The 14,442-nt window shown below is 50.3% G+C and overlaps 1 protein-coding gene across 2 annotated transcripts in view; it reads right to left on the reverse strand.

The window, feature by feature from the left end:
* Nucleotides 1-210: 210 nt before the first annotated feature.
* The window catches only part of ZBTB40 (zinc finger and BTB domain containing 40), a 61,380-nt gene continuing 47,148 nt past the window's right edge, over nucleotides 211-14,442 (reverse strand). The window contains exons 11-18 of one of the 2 annotated variants that reach the window (XM_034753507.1): nucleotides 12,344-12,760; nucleotides 10,406-10,612; nucleotides 8,291-8,455; nucleotides 7,458-7,672; nucleotides 6,530-6,692; nucleotides 5,831-5,917; nucleotides 1,793-2,019; nucleotides 211-784 (exon numbers count right to left, since the gene is read on the reverse strand). In XM_034753507.1, coding sequence (XP_034609398.1) covers nucleotides 590-784; nucleotides 1,793-2,019; nucleotides 5,831-5,917; nucleotides 6,530-6,692; nucleotides 7,458-7,672; nucleotides 8,291-8,455; nucleotides 10,406-10,612; nucleotides 12,344-12,760 — 1,676 coding nt within the window. In that variant the 3' untranslated portion in view covers nucleotides 211-589. The remainder of the gene's footprint in view (nucleotides 785-1,792; nucleotides 2,020-5,830; nucleotides 5,918-6,529; nucleotides 6,693-7,457; nucleotides 7,673-8,290; nucleotides 8,456-10,405; nucleotides 10,613-12,343; nucleotides 12,761-14,442) is intronic. The other variant, XM_034753508.1, reaches the window with a different exon arrangement.

Here is a 14,442-nt window from a genome sequence, read left to right on the forward strand (position 1 = left end):
GCCTCAAGAGCAGTGTAGCCATGTGAGAGGGGGCAAGAAGCAGTGTGCCAGAACCTGCCTTATCCACACAGATCTATGCTCTCGCAAATATCCTGTGTGTCCGTGTATACTCTCTGATTTCTCCATGAGCATCTGTCACCAGCACCCCAACATAGCTGAGAGCAGCGTTTAGTCTGGCTCTTGGTTGTTGAACTGGCAGCCCCCAAATTCCCTCCGTCTCACTCTTCTGTTTCCCCCCTGACCCCTTGCTTAGCTGTGCTCCATCTCTCTCTTTTCCTATGACTCAAACCATTTTCCTTGGGCTGGAAGGGACATGTGGCCCGCTCCCTCAGAACCAAAAGCTGCTGCCCACCGCCCCTGCTAGGGAAGGACGCCATCTTGGATCCATGACTTCCAAGCAGAGTGAGTACTGCCAATCTCTCACGTTCAGATGTGCTGTGCCTGCAGTGTGTCACTTCTTTTTCCAGTCTCACACTGGCAGTTTTTTTGCTGGAAAAAACCCAATCTCACTGCCAGAGCAGCACACCTCGGCACGTACAGCCGACGAGCCAGCCCGGTGGCTTCCCTTCCAAGTGCTCTCAGCCACGCCTCACTTAGCCTCTTCACAAATCAGAGTTACTTTGTCATCAAACAAGTCCTCCATAGTCACCGCCACCAGCTCCGAGCCAGCTTGGTTAGCTTGGGGATCTGGCAACGTCACAAAGACTTGGGAGCCAGCAAGCTGGGCTTCGTCCAAGGTGATCATCTGCTCGGCTGCTTCTCCTTGCTCCGATGTCTGAATCACCTGAATGGGAGAGTCAAGGAGACACTTACAGCAGCTTGCCTCTAAACTGCTCCAATGTCTGCATGAGTCTCGGCCCAAGCTCTAATGATAACATTTACTTTCACGCCAGAGGAGTGCAATTACAATAGGCATGAGCCTAATGGGAAACTCCAAGCCGCACGCACCAGTGATGCAAAAGAGAAGTCAGGCAAGCAATTTAAATATTTCTCTTCACAAAATTGCTATAATTTAGCACCATATGCAGTCTTGGATCATAAAGATTCTATGATTGCACACTAGTGGAACACCATCCCAGGGAATCTCACGCACTGGGCTCCCACATCCGAAGAGCTATTCTCTGCTGATCGCTTCAATATTAAAGGGGCAGAATGGGGTTCCAGGCCTAAAATTTGGCCTTCTACAAAATAGGTATTATCTAGTGGGGAATGTCATCTGGATTCCAATAGACTCTTCCTTTGAGTAACTAGTCTGCTCCACACATCCCGCCAACACTTCCGCCTCAGTTCCCCAAGAGCATGGGTGAGAACGGGAGACAGAGTCTGTGGAATGAACAGCGTGGAGGTACAGGGCTGTTCGTGATGGGGAACCAATTCAGTTTGAACAGAGCCTCAGCACTTCCTGCTCCCCAAGTCCTGACTGGTGTTCAAGTATTAACACACTGACAGGGCTCCCTCCTTCCTCCCCCCGCAAACCAGTCCCACCCCTGTGCTTTGCATACCAGAGCCCAGGAGCTCCAAGCAGCCGAAGGACCTATCAGACATGGCCTTACTGGATTCTTCAGAACAGAAGCTTTTTTGAGGGGGGAGCTGCGGAGCAGGAGTGGAAGTAGGGGAGCTGGGGAGGCCCACCAATGCAGAGAATAATGGGGCTGGGAGGATGCAGGGGAGGAAGGAGAGGGATGGACCCCCCAGCAGAGACATTCCAACTTTGGGCACTTATTCCAAGCTCCCCTCCATGAGGTTTGCCTGGTGCCCATGGTGACTGCCTGCGACTGGAGGACTCAGTTACCTGCACAAGCTGGGCAGCGGTGGCCTGGCATTCCGTGAACGTCACCTTTGGGTGCTCAGCGCTGTAGTGACTCTGCAGCTGCTCCCGAGTAGTGAAAAGCTCCCCACACAGCCCACAGGTGAAGGTGCTCTCGATCTGCTTAAAGTGCTCGGTGGTGACATGGTGCTGCAGGGCCCCCGGGAAGCGGAAGGAGGCCGCGCAGTACAAGCAGCGAAATGGTTGGGTCCCTGTGTAAGAGACATGGAGAAAGCATCACTTGAGTGGAACACACTGGAGGAGCAGAGAGCCATGGGAGGAAGGAGTGCGCTGCTGGAGACAATGGGGAGCAGTGTGCGAGAGGCTCTGCAATGAGCCACACAGGGGCGTGTGCAGGGATGGGACATAGAGCGATGGTGTCTGGTGAGGGATCCTGCCTGCGCTCTGTGACTGCACTATGGTGTGGATTGTTTTGGGGTTCTGGTTTTATCTTGACCATCTGCCTCTCACGCATAGTTCTCCCCACCCCCTCTTTTGCATCACAGTCTCCATCCCCCTCTCTTGCCTGCATTGACTCCATCGCCTCTTCCTGTTACCCTCACCCCTCTACAGTTCCCACCAGCTCCACCTGCTTCTCTTCCCATCTCCTCCGACCAGTTCAAATCCAGATCCCACCTCGGGAGATAACTGCCTCAAACTTGGCCCTCCCTCCATCCCCCAACCTCGCTACCTGCCAAACCCATCCCTGACACTACCTCCACCCCTCATACCCATCTCCCTCCTCCCTCCCTCCATCCCCCTTCTCTTGCTGTCTTTGGAACACCCCCTCCATCTCCACCGAGATCTCAGCCATCCACAACCTCTTCTTACCTCACTCTCTCCAGCTCCTGGCTCTTACAGAGACCTGGATCCCTTCACCTGACACTGCCTCTAGAGCAGCCTTCTCCTTCTCTCATATTCCCTGCCCTGCATCAGACTCTGGTAGAGCTGTTGGGCTTCTCCTCTCCCATTACTACTGCCACCATCCCCCTTCCCACTCCTTCTCCTCTTTTCAGCACTACTGCAACCAACCCTTCTCTCCTCTCCCCAGCCATGCTTCTGTCATCTACCATCCACCCGCCTTCCTCTCTGATCTCACCTCATACATTCATAGACTATAGGGCCAGAAGGGACCATTGTGATCAGCTAGTCTGACCTCCTGCACAACACAGGCCATAGGACTGCCCTGAATTAATTCCTGTTTGAACTAGAGCAGATGGCTTAGAAAAAACACCCAATTTTGATTTAAAAAGACCATTGCAAGATCCGTCTTCCCAACCCGCAGTCCCGGCTCACCCCCAACATCTGCTTCCTCCACTCCTGCTCCAGTGTTTCTTTGGCCAAATTCCTGCAACCAAGGTGACTTCCTCCACTACACATTCGTTCTCTCCTCCATCACTTCTGCCATCTTCCTAGATGAACACATTCCTTCTCCAACCGAACTGAACACCACGTCCTCTATTCCAGCCGCCTTTTTTGCCACCTTTGACTCATTCCTCCATCTTCCTCCTGCCCCCACTTCTCTTTCTGCACAGAAACTTGCTGATTTCTTCCATGAAAAAATTGACAAAATATGAGTGACCTTCTCCCTCCCCTCAGCTTGCCTTTACTTTCTGCCTCCCCTCCTACAACATTCTCCTCCTCTGCTCACAGACACAGAAGTTTCTCATCTGCTCTCTTCCTCCAACCCCTCCACTTGCCCCAGTGACTCCACCCATTTCCTGATCTCCCTCACACCCTCCCTTATTCTTCTCCTTAATCTCTCACTCTCCTCTCGTTCCCCTCACAAGACAAACATGCTTTAGTTTCTCCCATCTTAAAAACACACCCTTGACCCCACCTACCTCACAAACTAGTCCCTCTTCCCCTTCTCTCTAAACCTGGGGTGGGCAAACTTTTTGGGCTGAGGGCCACATCTGGGTGGGGAAATTGTATGCAGGGCCGGGGCAGGGAGGGAGTGCAGGATGTGGGAGGGGGTGCGGTGTGCAGGAAGGGGCTCAGGGCAAGGGATTGGGGCAGAGGAGGGGGTTCAGGATGTATGAGGGGGCTCAGAGAAGGGGGTTGGGGTGCAGGCGGGGTACAGAGTGCAGGAGGGGCTCAGGGCAGCGGTGCATGAGGGGTGCGGACTGCGGGAGGGGGCTCAGGGCAGGGGGTTGTGGTGCACGAGTGCAGGATGGAGCAGGGAGCTCAGGGCAAGGGGTTGGGGTGCAGGAGAGGTGCGGGGTATGGCAGGGGGCTCAGGGCAGGGGGTTGGGATGCACAAGGCTCTGCACGCACTGCCCTTGTTGCGCCTCCAGGTACGTCCCCGGAAGCTCCCATTGACCGCGGTTCCCCGTTACCGGCCAATGGGAGCTGCGGGGGCCGGTGCTGGAGGCAAAGGTAACGCATGGAGCCCTTTGGCCCCCCGCCCGGGGGCCGGGGTGCCGCAGGCCAGATCCAAAGCCCTAAGGGGCCGGATCCGGCCCGCGGGCTGTAGTTTGCCCACCCCTGCTCTAAACTCATGGAACATACGGTCTACGATCACTGTATGGAACTGGAAAAGTGGAACTCCATTCCAGATCCTCTCCACACTAGCTTCCTCCCCTTCAGCTCTACTGAAACTGCTCTCATCAAAGTCTCCAGTGTCCCGCTATTTGCCAAATCTCAGAACCAGTCCTCTATCCTCAGCCTCCCTGACCCGCTAGTCACCTTTGACACCGCTGACCATGCTAATCTTCTTGAAATCATGTTCTCCCTTGGCTTCCCTGACTGTCCTCTCCTGGTTCTCCTCCTACTTCTCTAATCACTCCTTCAGCATGTCCTTGGAGGATCCTTCTCATACCCCACCCCAGCTGTCTGTGGTGGTATCACAAGGCTCTGTCTTTATCCCCTTCTCCTCTCCCTCTACATCTCATCTGTGGATAATCTCATCTGCAAACACAAATTCAACTACCATCTCTATGCTGACGGCTCACAGATCTACCTCACTACTCCAGACCTGTCTCGTTCTGTCCTAACTAAAATCTCGGCCTGCCCCTCTGATATCTCCTTATGGATGTCTAGCCATCAACTGAAGCTCAACATGGCAAAAACAGAGCTCTTAATTTCTCCAGCCCTCCAAACCTTTCCCCCACCTCCTTTCTTGATCACTGTGGACAACACCCCATCAGGCTTGTCACTCAGGCCCATAACTTGGGCATCATCTGTGACTTGGAATGCTCTCTAGGGCCTCACATCCAAGCTATGTCTAAATCTTGCAGATTCTTCTTCCATCACATCCCTAAGATATGGTCTCTCCTATCCATCCACACAGCAACAACTCTCCGTCAGGCTCTCATCATCTCGTGTCTTGGTTACTGCAACATTCTTCTCTCCTGGGCCTGGACAAAGGCAACCTTGCCCCACTCATATCCATTCAGAATGCTACTGCAAGGATCATTCTCTTAGCTCATTGCATTGACCACGACATGCGCCCCCCTCCTTTTGCGTCCCTCCACTGGCTCCCTCTTCTCTACCATTACAAATAGCTTATGTTTGATTTCACTTTCGAGACCCTTCACAGCCTATCCCCACTCTATCATATCTCATTCACTACTGAGATGTTGTCTCCCACCTCTGATGGGCTCATGATGCCAGCCTCCATCGCCCACTTGTTACATTTTCAAGCAAGACCCTTTGTGCTTTCTCCTACACTGCCCCTCATGTCTTGGAGGAGCTCCCCGTAAACACCAACAAAGCCACATCATTAGCCTTCTTCACATCTCTCCTTAAAACTCTCCTTTCCCATGATGCCTACAAAGCACTCGACAACAGCTGCTGGTGAGCTGAGTCCACTGGTGCTGACCAGTCGTGTCTGATTGTTTCCTTGTTCTCCCCGTTCTGTTCTGTATCCATCAGTTGTCTGTTGTCTTATATTTAGATTGCAAGCGCTTTGGGGGAAGGGCTATTTGTTCTGGGTTTGTACAGTACCTAGCACAGTGGGGGCCTGGTCCATGATATAGGTTCCCTAGGTGCTATGGGAATACAAATAATAATTAAAAAGACCTGAGTGCCTGCACTTGGCATGGACCTGCAGCAGAGCCAGCGTGGGGAAGAGCTCCTTACACTTCTCACACTCGTGAAACTTCACATCTGAAAACAAGAGCATGGGAGAGATGTGGGCTCAAAGTTCCTTCCAGATCAGACAGTCACTCTGGGCTAGGGCTCCCGACCTAGACACACACCAGTTCTCAAGGGGGCCGTGTCAGCAAGAGCCCATCTCACTACAGTAACGAGAAGCATCTTGGGAGAGATGACTTAGCAAAGGGAGGTTGTTCCGGAACTAGTTAATCACACAGAGGGTACGTCTACACTGCAGTTAAACACCCACGGCTGGCCTGTGTCAGCTGACTTGGGCTCGGGCCGTGTAGATGGTCAGACTTGTTCTGGAGCCCAGGCTCTGCGACCCTCCCCCCTCACGAGGTCCCAGAGCCTAGCTCCAGCCCAAGCCCACATGTCTACACTGCAATTAAACAGCCCCGTAACCTGAACCCTGCAAGCCTGAATCAGCTGACAGGCCAGCAGCGGGTATTTACTTGTAGTGTAGACATACCTAGAGAGGGGACTCCCTGGCGAAGACTGGTTTGACGGGATATAGTCTCAGAAGACTGCTGTGCACAATCCTGCCAGGCTAGGGCTATTCATGCAGCTCACTTCGATCTCCACAGCACTGGCTCCCCAGAGCACACAGCGCTGGATTCTTACCCGCATGTTCTGCCTTGACGTGCCTCTTGTGAGCAGTAGTGCTGGAGAAGGTTTTGTCACAGGAACTGCACTGCAGGGAGGAGAACTTGGACGAGCGGTGATTCTGAGCTGCAAAGACATCAGGGTGATGGGTGCGGTTGTGATACCATAACCCTGACAATTGCTGTAAAGAGATAAATCAAACCATGTCACAATGGCAAAGCTGTTCCACAGGGTAATGTGACAGCAAGAGGCGGTGGTCAGAAGGCCACATGGATACGATGGCTGTGCTCAGTGGGAAGAGACACAGCAAACTGTGCTGCTCATCGATCTGATCCCAACCCACGCCGTGCCACTCAGCACAGTTAATACTTCGCTTGTGTTACTGTAACTCATTTACAACAGCAGTATAGCATCCTGAGTGGGGCTCAGAGAGCATGGGAGCGCTACTAAAATAATTCACCCCACCGCGTCTGAAAAGCCCAGCACTATTAGTTCTTTCCCATTTTCCTCACTATGGGCCCCATTTGGGGATACATTTTCATACCCTGCTGCTTCGGAGCCATATGCAATATGGAGAATTCCATTCTAACGGCTCTTAGCAGCCAAGAAGGCTAGAAACTTTATATTGAAGTCAAAGCTCAGATTCTGGGGAGTCCAGGGCAGGCATTTATCTAAATCTTTGCAACTGGTACATTTTCAGAGCCTACAGATTTCTATTGTCCTTGTTTGTACGCCTGTCTTCTTTCTACTGGTCACAGGACAACCCCTGCTCTGAGCAACAAGGAGTCTTGTTCCTTTTGCAATGGAGGCATTGCCCTGTGTGAGTGTCTAATTGCACACGGTCAGTGAGTGGTTTCTCTGAAAAGCAACATGTAATGGGGTATGCTGGAGGGATGGGATAACACGTTGGGGTGTTGGGGTAACATGTACACTGAGCCCAGCCCACCTGATAGGCTTTGTCACAAATCTCACAGCTGAACGGCTTCCCTCCAACATGGGTCACCATGTGGCGCTCCAGGAGGGATGGAGCACTGAAGACTTTTCCACAGGTAGTGCAAGGATGGTACTCCCTGGAGTGGACCTCGTGAATGTGCTTACGATGCTCCTGCAGGGTGGGGAAGCTCATCCGACATTTCTTGCAATCATACGGATCCTCAATATCTGCTCCCACAAAGAGGTGGTGAAAAGCAGGGGTGGGGAGGAGAGAGGAAGACAGACAGATCAAGAAGAAAAGAAATGAGAAGAGGCAGCAGAAAGAGGGGAGCAAGAGAGGAAAAGAGATGCTAATTATTTCCAGGCAATAGCAAACTTTTGAGTTTTAGGATCTTTGCAGGTAGGTACCATTCCCCTCTTTCTTCCCCTGTCACTTACAGTGATGAAGATTCCCAGTTGGTTCTTTGGAGCCCCCCTTTCCCTTGGCCTGTGTTGTTAAGACTTTGCTGTTTCCTTGAGAAGATCCCACCCCTAGGTCCAGAATGTAAAGCTTCTTAACAACAGCCTTTCCCTTTCCAGGAGGAAAAATTCCCACCATGGAAGCATCAGTGAAAGGCCAGACTGCTGTCATTCATAGTGCCCATGAAGCTTCAGGACACCCCCTTCCATCCCCTGGCAGAGCAAGGACTGCTGTGGTCTGGAACATCAAGCACTTGAATATGGCGTTGCCCCTTCATCTCTGCCTCTCAGTCACATTCTGATGACCATTTGTTTAAGGAGCTCCAGCGGCTGTTCTGCCCCATGGGAAGGACTCTGTTTGAGGCATGGCAGGGCTCAGATACTCACTGTGGAAGGTGCGCAGATGGATGGAGAGCCCATTGGCCTGCCTGAATCCTTTCCCACACTCCCTGCAGACATATGGCTTATCTCCGGTGTGAGTCCTCACATGACGAGACAGCTCAATGGACTGGGCGAATACCGCATCACAGTACTGGCAGGCGTACATCTTCCCTGCAGTGAGAGCCAAGATCAGAGGCTGGAACTTCTCCAGCTGGCCCTGACAAGGGGGACAGGATTTCTGAACAACGTAAGCTCACTTCTCAGGAAAGGAGGCAGGAGGTTACGGAACACAAAAGCTCTCATGGAACAGACACCTTGCTCACAATACAAACTTCCAGACAAAAGCAGTCCTTCCCAAAGACGCGGGCATCCAAACCACAAAACCTTGTGTGCAAAAGATGAGCTCTCTCTGACTACAATCACAGACAATACCACACGTGCAGCTACAATGCAGACCATTTAACCACCAGCTGTTCTATAGACACAGAATTATTATTGTAAAACATCTATACTGTTTGCACACAAGTTTGCAATGTGCTTTACAAACATAGCAAGACATTCTCTGCTCAGAGGAGCTTACAAGCTTCCATGAGACAAGGATACACACCCAAGGCAGCAGTCTAACAGAACCACCTGTCAGGGATGGTCTAGAAAATACTTAGTCCTGCCATGAGTGCAGGGGACTGGACTAGATGAGGTCCCTTCCAGTCCTATGATTCTATGAGGGAGGATGTAGGAAGCACTGATGAGTAGAGTGAGGTGGAATGTTTCTTCTGAAACATTTTTCAGTCTAAAGTGCAATTTCCTTGAAATGTATATGTTTTGCAAAAACAGTTTGATTTTTATATTTTTCAGTGAAAAAAATTAAAATGAAGCAAAAATTCTAATTTTATTTAATTTTTCAAAACCTTCCAAAAATGGGTTTTGATTTGGGGGGTTCCCCCCACCTTCTCCCCATTTCCTACTTTTTGTACCTTTTTTCCAGAAGGGAAAAAGAGGAAGGAAGAGAAAAGGAATACAATCTTTTTTAAATTTTTTTTTAAAGCAGGAACTTTTTCAGTTTTTGAAAACCGAAATGGAAATGTGTTGTGTTTTGAATTTGTAATCAAAATGTCTTATGGGAAAATCTATTGCAGAGAAGAGGGGAAGGCAGGTTGCTTTCATAGATGAGGTCAGAAGAGACAACTGTGCTAGTCTGACCTCCTGCACAGCACAGGCCGTAGAACCTCCATGGTTTCAAACAGGATTGAAGAGACAAAGGGGGAAGAGTGGGGCAGAGGCCTGGGACGAGAATGGGGGGGAGAAGAGACAGGGACTAGGTGGGGACAACAGTATGTGCTGCCTTCCAGGCAAGGTCTTGGAGCTTGTATGGGAGACAGTAGAAGTCAGGATGCCAACCCAGGGATTCCAGGAGCGGGCACTGAGGTCAGAGGAGTTTCACAGCTGTGCTTGGGACAGACTAAAGAAGCAGGAAAGCCAGCAGTAATCAAGGCAAAAGAAGACCCAGGTGGGGGACTGGGGTTTCAGCAGTGGGGATGGAGAGGAAAGGGCAGGTTTAACAGACAGGGAGAAGCAGTGATTCAGCAAAGGACTCAATGAAGGGCTGAGGGGAGGAGTCAACAGACACTGGAGCTGTGGGCCCAGAAGACAGGAAGGAGAGTGGACACAGAGAACAAAGGCAGAGAGAGGGAACACGGGAAGGTCTGTTTGAGAGAGTGAGATGGCAGCTGGGCAGTGACAGGGTGATGCCAGAGGCAGCTGGGGAATGATCTGCATCAACCGCTAGTGTGGGTAGCTGAAACCATGATCAGTAGATAAGGGTAGAGAAAGGTGGGCAGTCAGGGAGACAGGCGCCAGCCAAGGACAAAAGCAGAGGAGCCGTTAAAAGGGAGGCTGAAGGAACAACCCATCAGCCAGGCAGGAGCAGCAGAGGTAGCCAGGCGTGGATGGATGAAGCGATGACTCCTCACGTATGTAAATATTAATATCCCATTCTGTAGCCAGGGCACCTGTAGTGCGGCCCTGTGCTTTATCTGCCAGGCCATGCTCCTCCTCCAAGCACACACAAAGGCACGCAGGCCCTGGGCACAATGGGGATGCAGGAGGCTCCAGCAGGCTCACCCTCAGAGTGCTTCTTCTTCGTGTGATAGGCCAGGGCGGAGGCCTGTGTGAAGGTCATGAGGCAGTGCTTGCACATGAAGGGGCGGTCTCCGGTGTGCAGCCGCAGATGGTTCTTCAGGGTGGAGTTGGCTGCAAACTTGGCACCACATTCTTCGCAGGAGAAGGGCTTCTCATCAAAGTGCTCCGTCAGCTTATGGTACTGCATTCCTGGGGGCAGGAGACCAAGGGCAGCAGTTAACACCCGGCACAAAGGTATCTGGAGAAAGGGGTAAACAGGGAGGTGGCAAAGTTTGCAGACGATACTAAACTGCTCAAGATAGTTACAACCAAAGCAGACTGTGAAGAACTTCAAAAAGATCTCACAAAACTAAGTGATTGGGCAACAAAATGGCAAATGAAATTTAATGTGGATAAAAGTAAAGTAATACACATTGGAAAAAATAACCCCAACTATACATACAATATGATGAGGGCTAATTTAGCTACAACTAATCAGGAAAGAGATCTTGGAGTCATGGCGGATAGTTCTCTGAAGACGTCCATGCAGTGTGCAGCGGCAGTCAAAAAAGCAAATAGGATGTTAGGAATCATTAAAAAAAGGGATAGAGAATAAGATGGAGAATATCTTATTGCCCTTATATAAATCCAAGGTATGCCCACATCTTGAATACTGCGTACAGATGTGGTCTCCTCATCTCAAAAAAGATATACTGGCATTAGAAAAGGTTCAGAGAAGGGCAACTAAAATGATTAGGGGTTTGGAATGGGTCCCATATGAGGAGAGATTAAAGAGGCTAGGACTTTTCAGCTTGGAAAGGAGGAGACTAAGGGGGGAGATGATAGAGGTATATAAAATCATGAGTGGTGTGGAGAAAGTGAATAAGAAAAAGTTATTTACTTGTTCCCATAATATAAGAACTAGGGGCCACCAAATGAAATTAATGGACAGCAGCTTTAAAACAAATAAAAGGAAGTTCTTCTTCACACAGCGCACAGTCAACCTGTGGAACTCCTTGCCTGAGGAGGTTGTGAAGGCTAGGACTATAACAGGGTTTAAAAGAGAACTAGATAAATTCATGGAGGTTAAATCCATTAATGGCCATTAGCTAGGATGGGTAAGGAATGGTGTCCCTAGCCTCTGTTTGTCAGAGGGTGGAGATGGACGGCAGGAGAGAGATCACTTGATCATTACCTGTTAGGTTCACTCCCTCCGGGGCACCTGGCATGGCCACTGTCGGTAGACAGGATACTGGGCTGGATGGACCTTTGGTCTGACCCAGTATGGCCATTCTTATGTTCTTATGATATTTTGTGCAAAAGCAATACCCCATCCCAGCCCTGACACTAGATCACCGGATGACTGCCTAACTTCACTTCAAAGGAGTTCAAAGGAGCTGATTTTCTTAGCAGCCAGCAGTCCCAAACTGCTTCCCTAGCTGCCACTTGCTGAGAGAGGAAAGAATGACATGGTAGTGAACTCCTTCTGCCCATAGAGCGATGCTATCCCATCCGCCACGCTGAGAGCAGGGAGGCTTGGGCGTGGGAGGAAAAGGAACCCAGTGCACAAGAAGCTTTGGCCCTTTCCTTACCACCAGCTGAAGAACTGAACAGTCCATCTTGCAGTGCAATTATTTCTGGAGGCCTTTTAAATTGCCAGCAGCCCCACTTTTCCTACATGAGCCTCATGCAGTGGTGGAATAAACGATCATGCAAGAAGCTGGGGCAATTAGCAGGGGAGGTGAAATGAATTCAACTGCAGTCCCCTCTCCACAGTGCAGTTCAGGGCTTCTCAATCTCCCCTAGAGTCCCTAATGCATAAGTGAGGGAGGGGGGCTCTGATTTCAGGTGATCTAATGTGTTGTTAACATGACCATTACCCTGGTATCTAAGCACCTCTTCCCTTGCCGCTTGTGGAATCTCTCCCAGGTTTAACCCTACCTGAGGCATGTGCAAATTCTCTTCCACAGATGTCACATGTCACTGGGAGCCGCTTCTTCTTCTTTTTGGCTGTCCCTGCAGCTCCAGGCCCTCCGTGGGCCTCCAGCTGATGCTTTTCCAGCTCCTTCTTGGAGGTCTTGATCTCACTGCACTCTTTACACTGCACTTGCTTCCCCTTGGCCACGCGACACCGCTTCATGTGCACCTTCAGACGGCAGTAGAAATGGAAGCTCTTATCACAGGCCTTGCAGACAAAGTTCTTCTTGGCGGGAGCTTTCTCTTGGGGCTCCTTCTGCTCCTTGGCGCTTGCGCCCCCAGCCTTCTCCTCCTCCTTGTCCATAGCTTCAATCTGGGATTCACTGTTCACCTTCCACTTCCTGATTCCAGCCTTCTCCCCACTTCCCTCGGTCAGGAGCCCTGTGTGGACAACAACTCCCATTTCAGTGCTTACTGACAACTCCAGGTGCTGGCCTTCCTCACCCCATGCCTATTACGAGCTCCTTATCCTGCACTATTCTGCACAGGTGTGAACAGATGCCTGCATGCGTGCAGAACACTGTCACAGCCGAATGGCAGCACTTCACACCCACTTTGTGAAGGTTGCAATGACAATATTAGGTGCAAGGAAGTGGAGCATCTGGCCTCAATTTCTCGGTCAAAAATGCCAATATCTACAGAGTGTTGGATAAAGCGACAGAGCACCTGGGCAGAATTTCAAAAGAATCCAGCTCTCATTTCAGCACCAATGAGAATAACCGGAGCTGCAGGGAACTCAGCACTTCTGAAATGGCCTCCTACTCACATGAGGGAAATTATTGTGTGGGTAAAGATTTGCAGGTTTGAGGCCTTTGTTATGATGGCACCCTAGTGGCACCAGAGATAAGGCAGCATTGAATTTTCCATTTAAAGTGAATGCAGATCCCTTAATTGAACAGGGTAAGTCCCAGGAATCCCTCTCCATCATAACCTGGGGTGCTTCATACTCTTCTGAATAGACCTCTACTGGATTTAAAATCACTCTTTAATGCCCCCTTTCCAGAGATTCTAACAATTTTTCAAGCCCTGGCAACAGCACAATCCCAAAAGGCACAAACTGGAAAATGTACACCAGACTCCAGCCTACAGGAAAACACCCTCGGGTAATGGGTGTGGTGGAGGCAATACAAATACAAACAGTTATTTGGCTTCTTCATTATAGGTATAATTCTGCAAATCTGTGGCCAGGGAAATTAGCGCAGAATTCACCCCTCGCCACAGCACTGTTCTCAGCAACTCCAGGCTGCATTTTTGGACATTTGTTTCTAACTTGGGTCGTTATGGAGCAAATCTTGCAAATACAAACTGAGTGTAACCAATGCAGTGATGTCACCCTGAGTTTGCAGGCAGCCTGAAAAACAGCGGAGAGATGTTAATTACCCATGTATTTTAATGCACCATTAACTCTGAAACCTAAAGACGTCAATCTGTGGCATACTGACAATGTAGTGAGTGTAAAATAAACTCTAAGACGACCCTTCAGTTCACCCTCCTTTGCCAAGACAGCACCATCCACATCTCACCTCTTCCATTTCATAGTCCCACTACAGTTCCACCTGACTCCCATCCCACCGACCAAATCGACTCCCCTGACACCAGCACAGGAAGCGTCCCCCACTCACAGCACTGAGGCTCCCTGTAGCCTTCAGCACCTTAAATCATCTGAAATAGGCTTTTGTGATTAGCCCATAGACACTCTTTCGGATATGCTACAGTGAATATCCTCTAAGATATGAGCAGCAAGGAACTTGGGACTTCAGATGTTCCCAGGCCCTGGGTGAAAATCCTGACCCTACTGAAGCCAGTGGGAGTTTTGCCATTGACTTCATTGTGATCAGGATTTCACCCCCTGAACTGAACTTGCCAATGAGCTGCAACACTTATTATAGTGCATAAACTACCCGAAGAACGCACCGGAGGTGTATATGACCCATGTGCGTAAGGAAGACGCTTAGCGCCCACCTCCTGTAATCTAGGTCACTGCTTGTGAGACCCCAACAGTGGAGTATATATAGACAAGCACCCAACGAAGAAGAAATGGTTACTCAAATTACAGGAACTAT

The sequence above is a fragment of the Trachemys scripta genome, chromosome 19 (genome assembly GCF_013100865.1).
Source record: "Trachemys scripta elegans isolate TJP31775 chromosome 19, CAS_Tse_1.0, whole genome shotgun sequence".
Lineage (NCBI taxonomy): Eukaryota > Metazoa > Chordata > Testudines > Emydidae > Trachemys > Trachemys scripta.